The 13,369-nt window shown below is 38.2% G+C and overlaps 1 protein-coding gene and 1 long non-coding RNA gene across 3 annotated transcripts in view; one reads left to right on the top strand and one right to left on the bottom strand.

Moving 5' to 3' along the window:
• The window catches only part of LOC307142142, a 576,947-nt gene that overhangs the window by 124,171 nt on the left and 439,407 nt on the right, over positions 1-13,369 (top strand). The window lies entirely within an intron of this gene.
• LOC307141988 (poly(rC)-binding protein 3) overlaps positions 7,179-13,369 on the bottom strand; it is a 35,975-nt gene continuing 29,784 nt past the window's right edge. Inside the window, exon 14 of one of the 2 annotated variants that reach the window (XM_079842496.1) lies at positions 7,179-7,661. In XM_079842496.1, coding sequence (XP_079698622.1) covers positions 7,625-7,661 — 37 coding nt within the window. In that variant the 3' untranslated portion in view covers positions 7,179-7,624. Of the gene's footprint in view, positions 11,501-13,369 lie in introns of both variants that reach the window. The other variant, XM_079842495.1, reaches the window with a different exon arrangement.

Raw genomic sequence — 13,369 nt, 5'->3', positions numbered from 1 at the left:
TGCGATCGAATCGTCATGAGCCACAGAATCATAGGAAAACATTATTTTGTTGCTAGCCCTTACGGTTAAAAAGTTATTTGCATAAACATGAGTCAAATTTTGGACTGGTGGTGGCGCTAGAGGGATTGAGTTAGAGACTCAAAATTTGCTGTGATGACAGCTCAGACTGTCCTCTATCAGTGTGCCAAATTTCACAACTTTTTACCATACGGTTCTATGGGCTGCCATAGACTCCCATGGCAGAAGAATAATAATAATAGGAACGCTAACGGTTTCAATAGGTGCCTATGCCTTTCGGTGCTTGGCCCCTTATGACTCTGTATGCAATTGGATAGTCCTTCAACCAATCAGACCACAAGAGGCGGGATAAACGGGCAACGACCCATCGCTCTATCCGTCATCGTGTTAAACCCGACAATAGCGCGCCAGGTGGATAAGCCAGTCTGTGATTGGTTCCCGCAAAAGTGTAACAGAAGCAGTAGAAGTGAATGTACAGGTTTTCAGACTGAGTTGCAGGGCGAAATCAAATCGCCAGCAGATCAGGCTGGGTTTACCCAGTCTAACCTGTCACAGAAAACTTTCTGCATTTTTACACTTTCAAAAAAAAACAAAAAACATGATTTAGTATGTTTATTAATCCATTTCCCTTGTGGGGACTGCTGGCTGGTATGTAGGTGTAGGTGATCACAGGTTTTATATCCTTGTGGGGACATTTGGTCTTTTGGATTTGAATTGAGGACATCGGCGTGTCCTTATAATGTAGGGGGCGCGTCCTGAAACCTGAATACACACTACAATATAATGTATTGTGTAATGTAGGGCAAACCAGTGAACACACACACACACCTGGTTTTTATATGAATGTGATGATATATTTTAAACCGTAAACAACTCTACCCTATACAAACCTGTTGATATCAGTATATTTTAAAGGTTTGTTTGATGTAAAGTTAACTTTCAAATAGTCAGTTCTCAACATGTTGATATTGCATAAATCTGATTATAATGACTGCAGACTAACCCGTTAATGTACATTTTTAGACATTATTGACAATATTTTATTACTGAATTGTTTTTCCAAATATGCTTTGTCAGATTTTCTCCATTTTTCTACCATTTAAAAGTTTGGGGACAGTAAGATGATTTTTTTTTAAAAGAAATTAATACTTTTATTCAGCAAAGATGCATTAAATTGATCGAAAGTAAAGTAAAGACATGTAATGTTACAAAAGATTATATTAAAAATGCTGTTCTTATGAACTTTCTATTAATACATTTTTTTGTGAAAAATGTATCAGGTTTTATTAGAATGATTAGAAGGATGTGACACTGACTGAAGACTGGATTAATGATGGTGGAAATTCAGCTTTGGCATCACAGGAATATATTACAACAGTTATTTTAAATTGTAATATTATTTTACAATTTTACTGTTTTTTGCATCAAATAAAATTGACCTTGGTGAGCATAAGAGATTTCTGACCCCAAACTTTTGAACGCTATTGTATCTAACTTCAGGGCACATTTTTGCCCCCTAAACACACATTTATTATTTATTAGTTCAATAAGAACATACCATAGATATCTGTTGTTTTTGTATAAAGTTAATGCACAAACTAACCCAAACTCTAAGCCCTATGAGAAATCTTTTACATTCTTTCAATAAACCCCCCCCCCACTATTTTAAACATGAATTGTTTTTCCAAATGAGAACGTCCCCAGATGTCCCCTAAAGGACACTGTCAGATTTAGCCAACTTCTGGGGACAATTTTGTAAGCACACGCACATAAACACAGAACGACAGTGGTGCTTGAGGCCAGATGATTACGTCCTTTTAAAGAAATGCTCTTCATATCCAGCACAGGCCTGCATTAATATAATTGATTATTCAGGGTCGGTCGAAGCCATTTCCATCATCTTCTTTTGATGGGGTGAGAGGGGAAAATCATTAATTCAACATTAACAAAGAGGCAGGGATAGATGTCCACAACATTACATTTCACAACAGAGCACACACTGTTTGCACCACGACCCCCTCCATGCAGAGGAGAGGAGGTCCCCTTCTGACACCACATTTCCATGCCCATTAAGAATTGATCCAGTCCAGCCCTACTCCGAACCTGTATTTAGCATGCAGACGTAATTCAGATCTTCAAGCAGACAAGGTTACGGCTTGGCAAAACGTCTTAGCGTGAGAGTGTTTTTCTAAAAGCAGAAGTTATTTTATTAATGTTGAATGGTTCTCTGCTTCCTGGGAACAGGACAAGGGCTCTACGTGCAGTGAGTGACAGTGTGGTAATGGTTCACTCAGACCACATGCATGATTGAGCAACCTGCAGAGAAACCTGTCCCAGCAGAACCTGTGAAAAGGTAGTTTCTAAAACAAGGGTGACGAAAAGTTCATTCTGATTTTTGCCTGACAAAGTTTGTTGTCTAGAAATAACTGATGTCTCAGACTCTCAGTGGACATTTCTGCTAAAAGTTCAGACAAACTATTAAAGCAGCACTAGGTAACTTTTCAACCTTTATAATATATTTTCAAGACTCTTGTGATGATACATCGACTTACAATAGGTTGAATGACACGTCTGCCATAGCCTGACGGAGTCTGTATCGTTTTTAATCGTACTTTTAAACTTCGGGTTTCGGGTAGTAACCCGAGAAAAAAAAGAACTACAAAATTCGACTGCTTTACGGCATATACGTCACTTCCACCACCACCCCCACTTCCTTAAATTCGGACGTGCGAGCCCAACTATCATTTGTTTGCCGAATTATATTGTCATGGCCGAAGCAGCACAGAAAAATAAGAAAGCAAAGGTTTTGTCGGAGGAAAGCAAAAAGAGGAAACGAGAAAGTGATCGGATTAAAGGCAGGACGAGGATCAACATTGGGCCAGCATTTGCTCGTTGGCGTGAGCTGAAGGAGGAGGGGCTACATTCTTGCAAGTAAATACGTAAGACGTACAAAATCATATTTTAGGATACCTAACATGTCTGTGATATTTGTTTATTTGTCTTGCCTCAAGCTATAATGCAAATCGATTTTTCAAATTTGCAGATTCATCTATGGTAGCTTGATATTATAATATTGACGATATATGGTTATTACCAACCACTCAAACATTGAATTGAAGTATCATATATATTCTGTAAAACGGGAACCAATTGACTAGGCTACTATAATGACGCTGGCTTGTAAACGTGAGCATCGCGATCATTTGGCGTTTGAAAAAAAAATAAAACCCATGAAATTATATTCATATAACATGCTGATACATATGCCACTGTAACGTTACATGGGATGAAGACATTTCACACACGACGCAAGCAGAACACCTGCATGTGAACTCAGGTGTTCAGGGCTATCATGGTTGTCATGTCAATAAATGCACGTGCGATGCATCCCCTGATGTAGAATGACAGAGTTTACGACAGTAGTAGAGGACGATACTGTTTCCCAACTGTAGGGGGACCCCGAGAGCAAAACCTACCTAGTGCTGCTTTAAAGGTAGGATAGGCAATTTCGGAGAGTATAGCAATAGCAAGCTAGCTTTGAAAACACAAGACACCCTTCAGAGTGTCTCCAGAGCCACGTCTCCTTCAAAACACATGAATGCGCACAGCCAGAGCAGAGTCTGCAAAGCGTCACAAGAGATTGCGTTAAATTAAGTAAAGTGAAAGTGATGTGAAGTCCAAGTATGGTAACTCATACATCACGGTTCGCCATCTCTTAATTGTGGTAATTACGACATGGCGTGAACGCAGCATGAGCTTGTTGTTTTGTTTCAGGAAGAACTGTAAAAGGTGGCTGCTGTTTGTCGTTGGCTGCGTCTAAAATCGCATACTCTTGAGTAGGTACTTATTTTGAGTCATTTTAAGTGATTTCTTCACAACGCTAAAACGATATGTTCTATATAGTATGAATGTGTGTAGTATGAATGTAATTTGTACGTACTACATCCGCCATGCTGTCATTATTATGTGATCTACCAGTGTCAGTTATGCTTCACAGCCATTCACAAATCTCCTGTGGCCTCATGGGATAGTAAAGTGTCCATCATATGCACACTTAACAATCTCAAGTCATCTGGGTACTTTTTGCCTACTCTTTTAAGAGTACTGTGAATTCAGACATACTTCTTTTGTCACATGTCATACATGTTTTTCACCTACTATACTGTACATTAGGGAAACCTACGGTTTAGTATTCTAATGCCGAGTTCACACTGCCCGATTTTGACTCGCGACATGTTTTGCAAAATCGCCGGGAAATGTCCGAAATCATAGGCAAATCGGTACTCGTGCACATGAGTGACGCGATATGAGAGAATCGCCGACGCCCGTGAGATATTTGGCATGCTAAATATCTGGACATGTCTGCGATTCAAACTACTGCTGTGTGAAATGAGTTTTGACTGAAAAATACATCGGCGATGACCTACAGCCAATGAGAGAGCAAGATACAGGGCAGCAGGAGGTTCAGGGAGGAGTTATAGACCAGAATATCAGTATTTTAATATATATATATATATATATATATATATATATATATATATATATATATATATATATATATATATATATATATATATATATATATATATATATATATATATATATATATATATATAATTCTATCAAACAGAAACAAAGCACAAACATTTGCTTGACCAGCTGCAACAGCAGTACATTGCAAAATTATTTATTTACCTCAAGCTCTCTTTGCAGAACACAATCCGTGCTCCCTGTGTCTCCCCAGCCATTTCTTCCGCTTTTTTTCTTTTCGCTGCAAATCAGCGCACAGACTATTTGGATTGCAAACTTTCTGCAGTTAATCATTTTTAATAGCAATTCCAGTCTCGCTCAAGAACTCTGACGCACACGTGATCTTGCGTTGTTTACTTGTCACATCTTGTGTGTTTGGTTTTGAAACGTAGTTTGCGCACCGGAGAGAGTTGTCTGTGATTCTTCCTCTTGTACAGTCATGCCATGTGAAACCTCCTGTCGCCGATCCATTGTGCAGTGTGAACACAGCACAGTGACTGAATGCTACCCCAGATAGTCAGTGTGAAAAGAGTAGGAAAAATCCTGCAATCTGAACTCTGCATAAGTGACGAGGAATTTGTCCTCTGCATTTAACCTAGCCAAGTTAGTGCATTTGAAGTAGTAAGTAGTGAACACACACACACACACACACTTGGAGAAGTGGCGCCCGGGGAGCGATTGGGGGTTAGGTGCCTTGCTCAAGGTCATTTCCTGCTGGTATTGAGACTCGAACCTGCAACCTTCGGGTTAACAGTCTGGCTCTCTAACCATTAAGGCTCCAATATACCTCAAACGAAATTGAAGCACGAACTAATGTGATGTCATTTCGAACAAAATCAGTCCGAAACAAAGTTAATTTGGAGTTTGTATTGGAAGTTCGAAACTGCTTGCCAGAGCGAACTTTCCGGAAAATTAGACACTGACACTGTTTTTCATGTTTAACACGGTAAAGCTGCTTGATTTTAAGCTATCAATTGTATAAAGTGCTATAATATAAACATGACCTGACTTTACTAGAGTGCCAAATTACAGATCTTGTGCAAACAAACATATCCACGTTGCTATGATCAGATGCTTTTCTAATGATTAATTAAATGCTTGGTGTTTTCTCAGTTTTGTTTTGTGATTATTTTATCCTGTTATTAAGAGTAAAGCGCACTGCACATATCTACATATTCATGTAAACGCCACTCTCAGCAGTGTGGGCGGCGTCAGATGTTCGATAACAGTATAACGCTGCTCGCATATTTTGAACTTTGTTTTAACTCCAAGCGAAGAACGAAAAAGAACTTCGCTTGAAACTTATCGGGGCCTTTAGGCCACGTCTGCCCTACTGCCCTCATGATTTAATGATCTACAGCAAAATAGAGAGAGCTTTGGTGATGATAACTAAGCAAATAATTAATTACTACAATAGTAATTTCTCACTGGAAATGTATCCTCACTAGAAACGATATCAGAAGTGGAAAACATTGGTCAAAAGTGTACATTTACACACAAACTGACCACCAACCACAACATTCAGATAACATCTTTATTTTTTAGCTGTCACAGAATGGAAAACACAGGATTGTGGGATATCAAAGGCAGCGAAGGATACATTCTACATTCGGCCAAGGCTCATTGATGCAAGTGGGGAGCAAAGACTGGTCCGTGTGGTCTGATCAAACAGACGAGCTACTGTAGCTCAAAGTGCTCAAGAAGTTAATGCTGGTTCTGATATAAAGGTGTCAGAATACACAGTGCATCACAGTTTGTTGCGTATGGGGCTGCATAACCGCAGATCAGGATCAATGTGCCTGATACCACAGCACACCTTCAGGGGTCTAGTGCAGTCGTTGCCTCGACGGGTCAGGGCTGTTTTGGCAGCAAAAGTGACACAATATTAGAAAGGTGGTCATTATGTTATGCCTGATCAGTGTATGTACATGTTGTAATATTTAAAACACTTCTATTATTGATTGCTATCAAGATGTGAAGACAGTTCCAATCAGTATAACAAAAAGTGTTTATGAAAAACATTGCCTACCTTAGCTTTAATATTCATAGAGGCCTTTCTTTTAGGGGAGGAAAATGTGTCAAGGAACCCTAGAAAGAAGTCTGTCATGAAACATCCAAGATAAAGGTAAAACATATGTCATAATGCATTCATATGTCTTAGGAAATTATTAACGCATGTGACAGGTCATGAGAAAACATGCCAATTTTTATGAATATGGATGTTTTTGATGCATTGTTGGATCGAGCAGTATCTCCGGTTCCTATGGGCATGAAATGTTCTGGCCTGCGCTGACTGAGATGAATAGCATTCAGCCTGTCACAGTGTCTGTTCTCCAGGAAACCTGAGTACTGATGAAATTTACAAAACAACAAACATCCATCAGAAACAAATGGTTGATAAGTAGGACCAAATAAGACAAACATGAATCGCAGACAGTGCATGATAAACAGCGTTCCCCGTGGGGGAATGTACTTCCTGGTTCTTAGAGACCAGCATACTTTTACCAAAATAACACTGTTTTAAGCACGGCATGTATTATTGAAAGAGTCACAGCAGGAGATTTGCAGCCCCATGAAAACTCTTTGCTTTTACCTTTTAACTTCAATCACAACAGGTCAGGCATTGAAATGTGAGGGAATAGGGAATTAAAATTTTTAATTTCATTAAAGGTTTATAAATGCAATGCCAAGGCATTTTCTTTGAAGATAAGTCATCTGTAGATATAAAATGAAACAAAAAGAGTGTGTGTACTAATAAAAAGCTGTTGTTTAATTAAAGAACGTCTACATTTAATGTCAAAAGCACATTGATTTGTCATATTTTAACAGTAAAATGTGTACAGAATTTCAAAAAGCAATCTAAAAACAAACACAAATGCATCTCTTACATTGAAAGTACATTGAATAGTAAAAAAAACTACAGTTACAGCGCATGTGTTTAATACATAGTTTTCAAGTTAGAAAATAATTTACATCATGTGGCCAGGATTTCTTGAGTAGTGTCTGAGTCCATAAGAGTCCACTATGTCTTTAGGGTAATCCAATAAGAGATTAATGTTTAGCTGTAAATGTTGCACTACAGTGGCCTCAGACTTGCTATCACTGAGGACAGCCTAGGAGGAAAACACACAATCAGATACAGAAGAACAGATCAAATTATTGTTAAAAACAGTTGTATATCTGATAATTAGCCCTGCTGGGCATGAGAAGCACAGATTGGCTGTCACAGTTTCATTGTGTCATTGTTTATCTTGGCTTAGAGAAAAAATAACACATTTTAGTAGATATTGTTTAACACAAAGTATAGGTTTTACTATGGCTTTTTAAACTGGTGTCCTGGGACCCTCACGGGTTGCAAGGGAGTGCTATGGGGGTTCACAGAAAATTTGCGAGAGAGAAAAACAAACAAAAAGATATAAAATACACACACTATCATTCAAAAGTTTGGTGGGTTTTTTTACGTTTTTGAAAGAAGTCTCTTATTCTTACCCAGGCTGCGTTAATTTGATCAAAAATACAGTAAAAACAGTGACACTGTGACATATTATTACAATTTAAAATAATTTTTTTCTATTTTAATATATTGTAAAATGTAATTTATTTCCTGTGATGGCAAAGCTACATTTTCAGAATCATTACTCCATTCTTAAGTGTCACATGATCCTTCAGAAATCATTCTAATATGTGATTTGCTGCTCAAGAAACATTTCTTACTGTCAATTTTGATAAAAGTTGTGCTGCTTAATATTTCTGTTGAAACCATCACACTTTTTGGATTTTTTTCAGGATTCTTTGATGACAGCGTTTATTTGAAATGGAAATCTTTTGTAATATTATTTAATGCGTCATCGCTGAATAAAAGTATTAATGTCTTTTTTAAAAAATCATACTGACCCCAAATGTTTGAACAGTAACAGTCAAAGTTAACATTTAATAAAAAAGTTAACATTTTTAATTGCCATTATTATACGCATAAAACTGCTTTGCAACATTATACATTTTGAAAATCATAAATAAAATGAATTAAAATGTTCCTCATGTACTCTACATGCAAGTAGTTATTCGCTGTGAAAGTACATATTTTGTCGTTAATACAGTGGCAAAATAACAGCCAATTATTTAATTTTGGAAATATAATATCACATTTGTTCCCACACAGCATAAAAAGGTTTTAATGCAGGAAAATATAGAGCTTCTAAATAGATTAATTTCATCATATTAGGGGGTCCATGGTAATAAGACGTGCCTTTTTTTTACTGTAACTTTCTCTGCAGTGTTAATTAAATAGGTATTTGCAAAAATATATTGATGTGTTGTGACATAATGTTATAGTAGGTCAAAGTCTGAATAACATCATCAGTATGAGAGGCAGAGCATCACACTCTCTTTTAAATTACTTTGTATAATGTATTGTGATAAAATAACAATGATGACAGCCATTCTAATCAGCACATTTAAGATCGCTTTAAGATATACAAATCTAAGAAAAACACTCGCATAACACCGTGAGCTGCATAGTACCAATAAATCAAGTCCCTGTTGGCTTTGGCTTTTCTTTAAAAAAAAAAAATATTGAACAACAGGAGCAGTGTCACATAAATTATATGGAGCGAGATGGATATCTCAAAAACTTCAGAATGAAACCGCCAAACAAAATGGAAGACAATATAAGGAGCGATTAATCTTGTCATGCACTCACCATTCCTTTTTTGTGAAATATTGCACAGAGACATAAAAGAAGCCATATTATGCCCTTTTACAAAGTCTTGATTTTGTATTTGGGGTCTACTAGGTCGGTTAAATCGGTTTTCATGCTTGAATGTTCAAAAAACTTTTTTTTCCCACACATTTTACATTGTTGCAGCACCTCTCTTCCCAGTCTGTCTCTATGAAGCCCCTCCTTCCGAAAAGCACGATGTGCTCTGATTGGTCGACTGAACCGGTGTGTCTCGATTGGTCAACCACTTTGAGTGTTTCGTAAATGTCACATCCATAGACGGTAAAAAATATGTACGATGCGACTTCATTCTTTTCCGCTGAAGTAATTGAAGCCTCCGGAGGTCCGAATATGGCACTGACATCTTGCGCAGATTTGGGACAGAGTCTGCGCAGTAGTGATCTCGGGACCTGAATCTGCCTGGATTCTCAGTTTAGAGGTGCAATATCAAAAGCCCGCCCACACTCTCACAGATGCAGAACAATTCATGATGTCGGTGTGAAATAAACAGTTATGGAAATGTAGAAATTAAAGCTAAAGCTCCAATCTCCTCCCGAAAATCCCGAAAAAAGTCTGTTAGTGCCTCAGTGACGACTTCACTCAGAGAAGCTGTCAATCTCAACTGTCAATCATGACGTCACATTCACGTTTTTATAGCATCAAATAACTAACTAAAACTAAACTTATTTGAAAAGCGAACACTTGAAATGAAATCATCGTAATAAAAACTGGCTACAATGACAGAAACCAACAAAAAATCAGCCTCCAGTCGAACAAAAAAATTATTTGAAGTGTAATTTGATTGTTTAGTTTGTCTCACGTCCATTAGAATACACAGAGGGGCCGGGGATTATGAGCTATACTGGGACCAACCACCTGGGGGCAATCGAGACGCGGAGGCTTCAGTTTCTGAGAGGAGTGCTACAAGCTTGGTCACATCCCTTACCATAACCACGAGTTTCAACCAAGCGTGCCACACAAGTCCTGAAAAGTGAAGCCAAAGCGTCTCGATCGCCCTCAGTTGGTTGGTCCCAGTATACCTCATAAACCCCGCCCCTCCATGTATTCAAATACATTTTTTCCAAAGATTGTTTCTGTAATTTTAGGTATTTTATATCACGCTGATGTAAGTTCAAGTGTTCATTTCTGAACATAAGTTGGGTTTTAGTTATTTATTTGATGCTATAAAAACGGGGGTGTGACATCATGATAGACAGCTGTGACGAAGTTGTCACTGAAGCACCAACTGATCTTTTTTCTACATTTCCACAACTGTTTATTTCACACCAACATGAGTTGTTCTGCAACTAACAGATACTCTACTTCAGATACTTCTACTTCCTGCTCTCTACTGTGCAGACTCCGGTCCCGAGGTCACCACTGCGCAGACTCGGGTCCCAAATCAGCGCAAGATGTCAGCGCCATATTCAGACGTTGGCAGCTTCACTTTTCTCCAATAGAAGATGGTGAAGGGGCATCGCCCATCTTTTTTACAGTCGATGGTTTCAACACACTACTCACACAACTCAAACAGGCCTTCGCTCCTAACCCACCCTTGGGTGGGAATTATGTCAATGAGGAATAATGTGATGTTTTCATTCCTGGAAGAAAGCTCAAAACTACAATCGAGGCTTTTCAGGGAGTTCAGAAACCGTGCTTACAGATATGGAGAATAACTCCCTTTGGAGTGACTTTGTAACTTTGCAAAACTTTTGCTCAAACAACATTAAACGCAAAAAAAAGTTGCAAATGTAAAAAAGCATAATATGTCCTCTTAAGAAAAAGAGGGGGCTGCGAGAAACACTTTCAATGTACTTAATATTCATGAACGAATAACAAACAAATACAACATAACTGGTGAGATTAAAGACCATGGCCGCTTAGTATGGGGCAAACTTCTGCCGCTCAGATTTTTTGATGCTGGATGAGGTGGGGATCTTTGTAGTGTAGGGGGTGAGGCCGGCCTGGAGGCCTGCCGAGGCGGCCGCGTGCACTGCCAGCAGGGGGACGGTTTTCATGCCAAACAGGCTGGAAACAGGCAATGCGTAGTGGGCACCGGGGATGGAGGGGACGGACGAGGGGGAGTGGACATTAATAGCAGAGGGGGAAGCAGCCAGGACGGCCATGGAAGAGGGCGTGGAGGCGGAGGACTGGGGGAAGCCCAGGCTGAGGTCGATAGGTGTGCTGGAAGAGGAGGACGATGCAGCCTGGATGCTCAGTTTAGCCATCTCTAAACTGCAAACACACATTCAGATGCACGCAAACAAGGAGGGACGTGAGGACAAGTGTGTGGTTAATCGAGGGGTTACGGGTGCACACAAGAGGAGAGAGTGACATGGGAGGGGGGTGAGAGAAATAGAGAAAAGAATAATCAATTTAGGGAAGGTTATTTGTTACAAGGAGTAATAATAATAAGGGTTTAACATGCCTATATGAGAATTAATGAAGGAGTGCCAAATGGGTGAGATGAAACAGACCACATGACTACTGTCTAAAATCTACATATTACACCATTATGTAAAATAGATTGTGGGAAAAGAATAGTTCATCCAAAATTTTACATTTTGTCATGCTTATTCACTCTCATCATGGCTCGTGATAAAACACAAAAGGAGAAATGTTGTAGAATGTACCGGCTGCTCTTGTTTTGATCATATAATGAAAGCGAATGGGGATTTGGGTTGTCAAGAGCCGAAATTAAAGGAAAAACAACTCTATTCCAAGTCTTCTGGATCATATAGTTTAGGCAAAAATTTGTTATTCGCTGAAATTCTTCTCCTTCACTGTAGCTCTCAAATTAAATGTGATGGCAGACGTTTCGTTTGACATTAAAGGGATGGTTCACCCAAAAATGAAAACTGTCATCACTTACTTACATGAGGGTGAGTAAATGATGACAGAATCTTAGTTTTTGGGTGAACTATCTCTTTAATGCATTTGGTCATGAAACGCATTTGAAACAACTGATGTGATGCGTCGAAAGCCACACTATTTGATTTAAATACAATGATTTAATAAGGGTTTCATTGAATAACATTTAATTCACACAGAGCTGTCATATGGCTTCAGAAGATTTGGAATATACACTACTGGTAAAAAAGTTTGGGGTGTGTAAGATTTTTAAAAATATTTGTGTCTCTTATGGCTGCATTTATTTAAAAATACATGGGAATATTATTACAATAAAATGTTTTTCTATATTAATATATTTTCAAATGTGATTCATTCCTGTGGCAAAGCTGAATTTCAATTAGGGAAACACTTGAAAAAAGCCTGCACATTCTCATCAATGAAGGTGAACCACCAATTGCAAGATAAAACCACTGCTTTAATATAAAATAAAGTGGCACACGTTTCAGTCGTAGAAGTTAACTAGGCATTGAGAAAGGTCACGTGACTGAAACATTCACCACTTCTTCATTAAAGCAGTGGTTTTATCTTGCAATTGGTGGTTCCCCTTCATTGTTAGAGTGTGCAGGCTTTTTTGAAGTCTTTCCCTAATTGGAGTTTTTGATCTACACACCTCATTTGGACAATTTCTAAGGCGCGTATAAAGCTGATTTTTTTTTAGCATCATTACTCCAGAATTCAGTGTCACATGATCTTTCAGAAATCCTTCTATGCTGATTTGCTGCTTGAGAAACATTTCTTAATATTATTATCAATGTTAAAAACAGTTGTGCTTTGGTGGAAACCATGACACTTTTTTCAGGATTCTTTGATGAATAGAAATCTTTGTAACATAACAACATAAATGTATTTACTGCCACTTTTGGTCAATTTAATGCATCCTTGATGAAAATTATTACTTTTTTTTCAGAGAAAATCCTTACTGACCCCAAACCTTTGAATGGTAGTGTAGGGCACTAGTCATATTATGTATATTCATGTATGTATGCATGTATTTTTTGGTCCTTTTTGGAGTTTGTCAGACATGAACTGTCACTGTATGGTAAAGTGAAGATTCTTCAATAATTCTTCTTTTGTGTCCCACAGAAGAAGAAAAAAAAACAGCATACAGATTTGGAACGAAATGAGGGTGAGTAAATGATGACAGAATTTCATTTTGACTGAACTATCCATTAAAATGTGAGAGGGAAAGGT

The sequence above is a fragment of the Gobio gobio genome (genome assembly GCF_949357685.1).
Source record: "Gobio gobio genome assembly, chromosome: 18".
NCBI classification, from domain to species: Eukaryota; Metazoa; Chordata; class Actinopteri; order Cypriniformes; family Gobionidae; genus Gobio; species Gobio gobio.
The sequence above is the reverse complement of the archived record's forward strand: the minus strand, read 5'-3'. Positions and strand labels throughout refer to the sequence as shown.